Source organism: Gadus morhua, chromosome 8 (genome assembly GCF_902167405.1).
Source record: "Gadus morhua chromosome 8, gadMor3.0, whole genome shotgun sequence".
Lineage (NCBI taxonomy): Eukaryota > Metazoa > Chordata > Actinopteri > Gadiformes > Gadidae > Gadus > Gadus morhua.
In genome coordinates, this window is record NC_044055.1 from 14,186,248 (window position 1) to 14,197,052 (window position 10,805).

The following is a 10,805-nucleotide window of genomic DNA, read 5'->3' on the forward strand; positions in this document are numbered from 1 at the left end:
GTGGATCCTGGATCTGCTTTATTCTGTTTGCTTCTCCTGAAATCCTTGGGCTCTCCTGAAATCCAGTGGGCTGATTCACCTTGGCTATTTTGGCCTTGAGTTCTAATTGTTTTCTGGAGTGAAGATACATTCATACAGTCATACAGTGTGTACTACTGAAGGCTGCCCCGACTTTAATAGTTGCCTAGTGGGCAGGAACCAAGAGCACTGAAAAGTCAGTGTTGAAGCACATAGTCTGGTATGTAACGAGAGACAAATTCTCCTGCTCCACCCTTAAATGTGAATGATTGGTCTATTCTCTATCCTTGGCCATCATATGTCTTAAACAAAGTGCAACCACCCCTTCAAGGACGACACTGAATGTCTACTCTTGAGCTAAAGAACAGACCTTGCAGGGCAGGGCACACACCCTCTGTCTAAGATCGATGGCAACAGCAAACAGATTTACTTTTGAAATTATAATAAATGTCTAATACCTAAAAAGTCATTGGTTTTAGTTTCAGAACAAAACTTAAACATCATCAAATCACCTATCTGAATATAAAAGTAGATTTTCATCAATATCTAGTTGTCACTTGCATAAATCCAGATCAGTTTGAATAACCACAGTGGGTCATTAATACAACCGTTTAGAACGATTTACGAGTATTACGACAACACCCGGGAGCATGTGATCTGCCTCCACTGGTTCCTGAAACTCCGCAGCACGCATGCGTCCATTTGTACACGCCTCTTTCTCAAACCATGTGTTTGTTATCTGGTAAATAAAGACGGAAGACCCCAGAATCTGTAACATAGCAAATTCCATCATTATCAATTAATGATTTGCGCAGGAAAAGAACTGCAAACATGTCGGCCCCGGATTTAAACTTTCGCGCCCAGGTGGAGTCAGTTTTAAGCGAATTGGTAAAGGTCGCTACGGTGGAATTAACAAAACTGTTCGAGACACACTACCAAGCATGTGTTGTGTCCACGGTAAAAGGCGGGGGAGGAGAAGAAACGCTAGAAATACTGCAATGGCAGACAGAATCGGTCGGAAAGGCGGTGCCATGTAGCATTGGAGTTCAATTCAATGGACACCAATCGAGGAACGAAACAGCCGAGCATTCTGGTAAGGAAGCGTATCAGCTCTTTTTTGCAGAGTTTACTTCCTGAACGTTCAACGATGTCCGACGTAACTTACATTTTTATAAGCTAACCGCTGTAAACAGCGATTTGGGGTTTGACAATGATTTCAAAATTGCAAGGATACGAATAACTGATTTCTATTGTTTGCATTATCTGATTAATATTTTTTGGATGGTAACCCTCTATTTACCACTGTTATATGCACGATTGTGAAAGAGAAGAGTTTGTTTTGTTGTAATAACTCCTCGTTATGTTTCCACACTCCAAGGTGGAGAATTACGCACCGCAGTTAATCCTGTTTATCTGATGGAATGTGTGTGTCCTTTCCTCGCCGATCCCACCTCCCCCCATTTCCCTCATAGGTTCCCTAAACTTGAGAGGAAGGGCTGATTGTTCGAAAAGCAAAGAGGAGGAGCAGGGGTTTGCTTCAACAGACACCCCCACAGAAGAGGAAAATGGCTATGGCGAACGCCTGGGGCTACTTGTGAAAGAGGTCGGCGATGCTGAGTGATTTAAATCTTAGTGCCTTTACCGAAACCTGTTATTTTAAAGTGACTGGAAATCGAGTCAATACCTTAGCGTTATGTCAATTTTTGATGTTAAAAACATTTTGGGAATTTTAGTTCAGACGAATTTGCAATTTCTAGGGTCAGGACTTTTGTTACTGGTACTAAAGCCAATGTGACTTCTGCTAGTTATTTCTCCAGGAATCATCTCTCCAAAGTCTCCCCCACATTTTTAATTAAAAAAAAATCTTTATCCACACCATTGTGCTCCCATATACCTTGTTATACAAAGTCATCATTCTTTGCGTCAAACTTTCTTGGCTCTACAAATGAAGGGAATACAAGGTCATAATAACTTCTTTTACCTTTCAGAATGCAAATCAAAGCCCCGTTGAAAGCAACTTTCCAACGCCACCTAGTTGCGTTAAAGACGCCATTAGCCATGGTGAGAAAATGATTCTCAATACACTTGTTTTAATCATTTCCTTGTTCCCTGCTCCCTTCTTTTGATGCTATCATATTAATTTAAATAACACATATTACATTATATCAATCTATTTTTTCCAACTCAAACCTACTTTCTTTCCACAGACCATCACAGACATCCCAGTTGTCCCCCGTCCAGCCCATCCAGGCCCAAGCAGCCCCCGCTGGTCAAAGCGGAGCGAGAGAGTGAGGTCGTCACTGAGGGACCGGTGGAGGCCGTCTGCCCACCCTTGCCCAAACGGGAGCACCAGGAGCTGGAGGTGGCTCCCTCCGAGCCGGCGGCGGCGCCCCCAATGCTACGGCCTGAGCCTCAGCAGACCGCGGTGAGAACGGCCCAGGGCCAGGACTGCGGACCCTCCCCCTCCGACGCGGCCGCCGTGGCCCCCTTGCCGCAGGTCGAGGCGTGGGAGTGCGTTTCCCCGTCCAAGGTGGCTGCGGCGAACGACCTCCAGATGAAGCTGAAGCGCGCCAACCGCGGCCTGGTGCGGCCCTGCTCGGTGCAGCTGGTTGACATCGACTTGGCCTCAAAGTCGTCGGGCGCTCCCAAGAGGGTCGCTGCCCGTCACAAATCCGGATCGTCAACGTCGTCTTCGTCGTCCTTCTCCCCATCCCCTCCCCCGAAAGACCTCCGGCGCCACCAGGGCCTGCACACGGGCCATCGCCTGTGCTGCTACACAGCCTGCAGTAACGGCGTGTGGCGCCTGCAGGGGGTGGTGTCGCACACGCGTGACGGCTACCCCTGCAAGGTGTGCGGCAAGAAGTTCAAGCGGCGGAAGATCCTCCGGCGCCACGCGCGCTTCCACACGGGCGAGAAGCCATACGCGTGCCCCCGCTGCCCCAAGTCCTTCGCGCTGCGCAAGACCCTGCGGCGCCACGCCCGCTTCCACACCGGCGAGCGGCCGCACGACTGCTCGCAGTGCGGCAAGAGCTTCCGCCTGCGGGAGAACCTAAAGGCGCACCTGAGGTTCCACAGCGGGGAGAAGCCGTACGTGTGCTCCATCTGCAGGAAGACCTTCCGCATTGCCCGCAACCTGGAGAAGCACAACATGGACAAGTGCGGCTTCCTGGTCCCCTCCTTCAGGAAGATCGCCGGGTTGGTTGGATAGCAGAGGAAGGAACGCCTTTTTAAAAGCAGAAGTGTGCTGTTCCAGGGAACTGGATTGTGGGTATTACACTGGATTTGCGCAAAGTCTTTGACACCTGTCACTGGTGTAAGTTCAAGCTCTTATTGGCTGTTATGTTCTATCGGAAATCATCCGTCCCTGTTCTTAGAAGGGCTTCAGCGTCGGGAGACATGTTAGGAGCTGAGTTAGCAGTTAGCAGGAAACAACTTATCACTCACTAGGCAGTTTGAGCCTATGAGGACTCCATCCTTTTTGGGGTAGGAAGTCCCTTTTGGAATACGTTTTTGGCTTTTTATACTTTCATTTCTATTCAGGCTCAAACACATGAGAGGATGTGAAATGAAATCCGTTTCAGGTTTCTTTCAGCGTTTATTTGGAGGCCGTTGCAGTACTGTCATGCAATGACATTACAAGTTCTTATATGAAGATAACTAAAGTTTATCAGTTCTGTACAGATGTACAAGGGATCAGTTTGCTACCTACTGGCTAATACTCTTTATGTTCAAGGTTTGACTTCAACATACGTGCAGTTACTTTATAGTCAGTACAGGCAAATAGAAGTACATCGATTTGGTCTAATCCTATTGTCTAATCCTATCCTTCTATACATTTTCAGTTTTTATAACAGAATAGACCAAGCTTTGATCTTCCCCATGAGGGATATTTCCTTGTGTTTTTTTTTAATGTTTTTATATATATATATATATATATATATATATTAAAAAAAAATTTTAGTATAGTTTTTTTGTACTTCATTATGTCTGTCAAAGATGTTCATAAAGTATTTTTATATGTTGTTATTTTTGTTACTGTTATTCTTTCAAAATGTTGTTATAAAAGAATCTTCAGTCATTCCAAATAAAATTTAAGTTTTAGCTAAAGTGGAACATTTTTTATCCAAAACTGTAAATTCTGGTTCTGCATTCATCAAACGCCTGCCTTCACGATCCACACGGTAAATCTATCCTCTGTATGTTCCTCAAATGCTGGAACTGTACCAGTTCAAAACTTGAACCACAATACAGACATCTAACAGGAAGGGTAAAGGATATTGCTATTGTAAACGGCCAAATTAACTTGCTTCAGACAATATGAACCAACATCCTGTTAACCCTGCAATGGCCTGGCTTGGGTAATGAGACATGGGTAATCAGGGAGCATTACAGGAGGAGGAGTCGAACGAGGGGCTAGGGGGAGGAGTATGGGCTGAAGGGACAGGCCTATGAGACTTGCTCATCTGGACCATTACATGAGGGAATGTTATTTTTTGTTCTGACTCAAAGCCATGATTGGTGGTTCTGAAACAGCAGGGCTGGCCAGATTTACCCCTTTTTGAATCACTCCCATTCTTGAACCAAAATACCTTAATTAATCTGAGTGATATTAGATGTGCCTACAAGGGGACTAGTCTCTGGAAGGGCAATGTTTGAATGAAGTAGTGTCAAAATATTGTATTATCCCTGCTTTCGGTTTCCCCCGTACCTAGAAATAAAGACCAATATGGAACTATTATTTCAGGTTCGGATTTCCTTCTGTAGTCCATCATCTGTCATTTCGAAGACCGAAGGGAATCTAAGCCAGTACCTTTCTTTGTTTTGTTGTTTTTTCTACCAAGAAAAGAATCTTCTTACCTCAATTCACTGCGCCTTTGCATAGATATCTTCAGCACAGTGATGTCATCACCTCTTCTAGCATTCCTTGGGAGAACAGAAGAATGATGAGTGTGTGTGTGTGTGTGTGTGTGTGTGTGTGTGTGTGTGTGTGTGTGTGTGTGTGTGTGTGTGTGTGTGTTGGTTTCCCCCTCACCCACTGAGTTCATGGCCATCGCCATCATTTGGTTAATCAAAACGTTGGGACTCATCACACCTAACCTTAGGTTAGCAACGATAACCATAGAGTGTTCCCTAAAAACATGTTTCCATGCAAATGCCCTGTTTTACAGTTTCGGGGTTTCAAAGATTCCTAAACTTAAAAATGTTAAATGGATCATTGTAAATTTGATTTTATTCCCCTGCCAATGCTTATCATTTGTCAAAGCCTTTCAACTGAAATTAAACAGTGAAATATTAAGCAAATTCACGCACCGAACATTAAACAAACTGAAAACTTTAGGCTCCGCCCCACCAGGAACTGAACTGCCAGTCACAACATTGCTTTCGCTTCTGATATCTTTGTCACATAAAGACGACGACATGCGAATTTTGTAGATTCGTCACTAATTGATTCATTAATTGAGTCATGCAATGACCTAACACGTATGATGTCATTTTCCACAACTTAATCGCGGTCAAGAACCAAGAGAGCGAGTGCGGTCTGTTTAATTTGCTAGTTAAACATTGCGACAGGTAGCTAACCCCCCTCTCCAATTCTCCATTGACTTCCTGAACGAAGAAATCCGCTGAGAAGATGGACGATCGAGAGAGGACTCCGCTCGAGGTGTTCCTCACGTGCCCGGTGTGCCAGGACCTCTTTACCGAGCCGCGCCAACTGCAGTGCGGCCACAGCATCTGCATGTCGTGTCTGGAGAGCATGGTGGGCCACTCCACGGAGCTGCCCTTCCGCTGCCCGGACTGCAGGGCCTATTTCGGGAAGATCGTGGAGGTCCAGAAGAGTTACGCGTTGGCTAGCATCGTTGACGACTTCAAGGAGACCTTGAAGCAGATGGTAGGCCCAGATGAATAGGAGCCCCTCGTTATCTCTTGTTTTGTAAATGTCGTTGTTTGTGTAGTTGCCTCTCTCCGCCTCTGACTGGCCATCCATGGTTATGAGTTTGGGTTGTTGAAAAATATGCTCATGTGATGTCAACCATATATTATTATCATTACGATACTTTGATTGATTTAATATTGTGGTACAGGTACAGCTAATGTCTAAATGACTAATGATAATGACAGTAGGCTAATGTAGACAGTATTTTCTTAACTGCTTGGTTATCATATCCACATGACCAATTTTATTTTGATTTGCATAATCTCATCTGTACTGAAAAAATGATGTTGCAAGCAAAGTCAAAAGCTGCTCATATACATAAAAAAACAACGTTACTTTACATCCGTTTGTCTTAAGCCAATCAGAACAGTCGTTTAAGTCATCACATTTCCTCTTCCCCAGGAGAAAAAGGCCGCAAAGGTGTACTGCGATTGTTGCCCCGACGACGACGACGATGACGACAAGCCTCTGGCGGTGAAGACATGTCTGAAGTGCGAGGTGTCTCTGTGCAGCGAGCATGTCCAGACGCACCTGGAGCGCCGGGCCTTCGCGGCCCACCTCCTGGTGCCCCCGCTGGCCGACCTGCCCGACAGGAAGTGCCCGCAACACGAGGACCAGGTGCTGCGCTACTATTGCCCCACATCACGGCGCTACGTGTGCAGCGCCTGCACGCTGGAGGGCAAGCGGAGCGCGCTAGTGACGGACGCGGCCAGCGCCCTCGGCAGGAGGATGACGGTAATGGTTCTTTAAGTCAGTGGGGTTCCCCCCCACAACCCTACCAGGGTTTTACACACAAACAAGACTCAAGCCAACAGCCAACTGCCCCTCCCCTATCCCAACCACTCCGTTGCCTCTCGTCTGACCCGTTTGGCAGAAAATTGCCACGACACATACCGCGAACACTACTGCCAAGTATACAGTATATGTATACAGTACCGTATATGTTCTGCACTTGCGCGCGATGCAATAGGTCTCTCTTACATCGGGTGGCGCTAGTCTCGTTGTGCTAGTCCACCTCTCCAACACACCGCACTGATTCGCTGGTTGTGTTCTAGCAGCACACAACTCTGATTGGTTGTGTGCTGCTAGCACACAACCAATCAGAGTATCCAATGCCTCCAATCCTCCGACCACCAACGCTTTCAGACTTTGTTAAGTTGAATCGGACAAGACACCATCCGCGCGGTTCTAATATTATTTCCCAAACTCTCACTAAACGTTTCAGATGGCCAACGGTTGGGCCAGTGTGTTCCACACTTTAGTCACAGACATCAGACTTGAACTCTGATCTGGGTGAACGGGGCATCTCACTTTCTTTCGCTTCAGATTTGTTTCGCTAGAGCCGGGGCTCCATAAGTGCGTAATTAGCTGTATGTGATATGTTCAAAATTTTTGTTTTGTATTGTTATCTGTTGTTTATGTCTGCATTCAGTCAACAACAAGCAGCAGTTGTTGAGGCTACAGTGAACAAGTTAAAGAATAAGAAGGATGGAATATGTGAATCAGTCGATGTCAATGTGCTGCGGAGTGAAGCATTGAATAGGAGGGGGAGGTTGAGGTTTGTGTGAAAGTACTGCATTACCTTGATCCACAAGCTCACTTTGTGTGTGTGTGTGCGTGTGTGTGTGCGTGTGTGTGTGTGTGTGTGTCAATTACAGGAGTATATGGATCAACGTTTTCAAATGATCGAGGGTCAAATCAACAAGCTACAGGACGACATTGACAATGACGTGAGAAACCTGAACAGAAGGGAACTTTTCATTTGAAATGTTTTATTCACATTTTATTTGAAATTGAGTGTCACAGAGTTGATGTGGAATTAATTTAACTTGAAATTATTTAAATAGTTTTTAATCTGAAATTAATTAACAATTTGACATTTATTTTACCTTTAACATGTAATTAGTTTTAATTTGAAATGGTTTTTTTTGAATTTTCGAGGATATATGCTTACTTTTCCTTTTTAAATGATGTTTTTTTTCATCACCTGATCCAATGTAATTTTAAATGCCTGGTAACATCCGACCGAATGTACGCTTAAATGCCTCGTAACAGCAGACTGATTGTAACTGACGTCCTCTTGTGTGTACTCTTTCTAACAGAAAGTGAAACGCAAGCCGGGAGATTCTTCCCTCAACAGCGTGACCGTGATCCTGCTCTGCCTCTGGATCATCGTAGTGTACTACTGTAAGAGGACCTCGCAGGCAAACATTGAAATACTAGAATCCTTTAACGCTCCATTTAAAAAGCAACAAGGAATATTCCATCCGTCTGGTATTTATACGCTTATACATATATTTTTAATATTATATAATAATAATAATAATAATATATCATATTAAAGAGGTAAATTATATTTTGGATTTAGTAATTGAATACATATCTGCATTGTGTCCGTTCTGTGCCCAACGGTTCATTTATTTGAAGTATAGAAAAATGGTATTGACCATATTTTAACGGTCTATTCATCTCTTCTTACCTCTCTCATTTGATTGGATGCACCCATGCGCTAATCCACCAATCCGCCGTAACCATCCAGCGTATAGTTTCTCAGTGGACAACCAGACGCTCACAGACACCGTGAAGAGCCAGCAGGCACGTCTGCATGATATCTACTCCACCGTCGCAGGTGAGAAGGACACGTTGGTGTGTGAGGACCTCTCCATCTTTAACACAGAGATACACAGCGTGTCATCGTACAGAATGTACTGAACATGGCGGGTGCCACACTACATATTAAACAATTACCTTTTTCGTAATACTGACGCAGAACTCTTCGTGGAAAATCCTCTGCATCTTCGCAGAGACCCTGAGAATGAAGCTCAAGGTAAGACAAGTCAAGGTAAGACAAGTCAATTCATTGTATTGACCTTGATCACAGTTACAGTCTTAAGGGGCTTAACAGGCCATTCAATAATGACACCCACCTGGCCGTATCCCCCCAGAGGGCAAGAAAATCCCCCTTAATTAGCATGGAAGAGATCTCAAGAATGAACACAGAGTTGGGGATCCCTCCTTTCAGGGATTGTTAGGAGTGCAATGGGTGCCATAATTAACATGCATAGGAATTCAAGCAAACATTTTCATTATTTTAGTCAAGAAAAGTAAATGGTGTCTATGGTGATGGCGCTGGACGGTTAAGCTCAGTGTTAAACTGTTTTTTTTTTTTAAATAATTTTAAGATATCAACAACTCTTAGATCTGTATTAGATAATTGATTCCAAAGAGTTTTTGTTAACCTAAACTCAAAAATTAAAACGGTTTTCTCTCCGTTATACCCTTCTCCCTGGCCCCCGGTCCATCCAGAAGTTCCTCTCACGCTGGACCTGGGCACCGCCAATCCTCACATCTGGGTGTCCGGGGACCTGCGGTCTGCGCAGCTGGTGATGACCCATCTGGACTACCCCGTCCTCGACACCCGCTTCGACGACATCTCCCAGATCCTCTCCATCCAGTGCTTTGGCGCCGGGAACCACACGTGGATCGTGGAGGCCGAGGGGCACTGGGAGGTCGCCGTGACCCACAAGGGCATCCCACGCAAGGGCAGCAGCGCCTTCGGAGATGACTCGCGGTCCTGGAGCCTCGTGCGTGAGGGCGACGGGGAACCGCTGTACGCCGTGCACAGGCGGGTCCGGACCAGGCTGACCGCGGCCTCGAAGTCCAAGCGCATGGCCGTCGCCGTGGACTTTGGGAAGGGATCCATCACCTTCTCCGGGGTTGGAGCCAATGGGGGTTTCACCAGGCTGCACGAGTTCCACGCCCAGATGACGGAGCCTGTGTGCCTGGGGCTGGGGCTGGGGCTTTACAGTTTAGACCCCCACAGCAGAGCTAGGATCCTGGGAGCCACCTCGGACAACCAGCCACGACACCGGGTAGCCAACGGCTCTTAGTGCAGCCATGATGGGACTCAGGAGGGTGTCGCCCGCTAGTGGTTCTCGATGAATTCATCATGAAGGTTGCAGTTCTCCAGTCAGGGAGAGTTGAATATATTGCCGCGTGAATATGAAGTATATCCGGATTACCAACAGACTATGACTGGACATTAGCACAGCGATCTTTACAGCACGGGTATTGCTTGGATTTTATTTGCAGGAACTGCTCTATTTGTGGATATTAACAAAACTGTTCAAAAGAGTGTTGGCACAGATTAAGGTGGAGGAATATTTTTGTGTATTTGATTTGATCTTTTACTTCAAATTGATATTTGAAGCAATGATATTTTTTCTCAGGGATTTCTTTAGTATTTGTAAAGAATATCTAAAAGATGAATCACTTTTGATAAGACGCTATGACAGCGTTAGGATAACTTGTTTTCTGAACTTGACTTGAGATACAATATGAACATTGTTCCCAACGTAATTAAGTGCACAAACAAAATGCATCCTTCTTCGTCTTGGCTATCAATTTTAATTTGGGCTGTCTCGCCATCAGCAAAAAAATTTTTGCATACAGGAAGTTCTTGATGTACTTCCACTTCCTGTCCACCTGGGTTTTAGGACTAATGTTCACTTTTAAACAGAGTAAAAAAAGAACTGGGGGAATTTGTACAGCTGTTAAACAAAATGTATATTTTAAAAGACAATTAATACTATTAAAGATAACTAAATGTCTAAACTTATGATTACAAAACATTCTTTAATCTCATGGTATGCTTCCTAGTCATAAAAAGACAAGCACACAATAATAACCCATAAACCTGCTAAACAGACACACCCAATATCTACTTTGGATGGCAGGACCTAAAAGAATATGTTGCGTTTCTGTACGCCTACCTGCTAAATAAACCTAAGTCCAATCACAGCTGTTAAATAACTAACTATTCCCAAGCAACAAGAAATGCCTTTGAGTCTCA

The 10,805-nt window shown here is 44.9% G+C and overlaps 2 protein-coding genes across 7 annotated transcripts; both read left to right on the top strand.

Annotated features, from left to right (window-relative positions):
• Positions 1–638: 638 nt before the first annotated feature.
• si:rp71-1g18.1 (C2H2-type zinc finger protein) lies at positions 639–4,125 on the top strand. Its single transcript, XM_030364728.1, has 4 exons — positions 639–1,111; positions 1,491–1,621; positions 2,007–2,079; positions 2,226–4,125. Exons 1-4 carry the CDS (start codon positions 850–852, stop codon positions 3,224–3,226), a joined length of 1,467 nt encoding a protein of 488 aa, XP_030220588.1. The 5' UTR covers positions 639–849; the 3' UTR covers positions 3,227–4,125.
• A 1,230-nt stretch (positions 4,126–5,355) lies between these two features.
• LOC115549487 (E3 ubiquitin/ISG15 ligase TRIM25) lies at positions 5,356–10,753 on the top strand. Of its 6 annotated transcripts, none has more exons than XM_030364722.1 (7): positions 5,356–5,908; positions 6,356–6,688; positions 7,612–7,683; positions 8,056–8,227; positions 8,493–8,582; positions 8,724–8,795; positions 9,263–10,753. In XM_030364722.1, exons 1-7 carry the CDS (start codon positions 5,651–5,653, stop codon positions 9,841–9,843), a joined length of 1,578 nt encoding a protein of 525 aa, XP_030220582.1. In that variant the 5' UTR covers positions 5,356–5,650; the 3' UTR covers positions 9,844–10,753. The 6 variants fall into 6 exon arrangements, with proteins under 6 accessions (XP_030220582.1, XP_030220584.1, XP_030220581.1 ...); XM_030364724.1 differs by having other exon boundaries at positions 8,724–8,780; XM_030364721.1 differs by having other exon boundaries at positions 5,357–5,908; positions 9,260–10,753.
• The last annotated feature ends 52 nt before the right edge of the window (positions 10,754–10,805 follow it).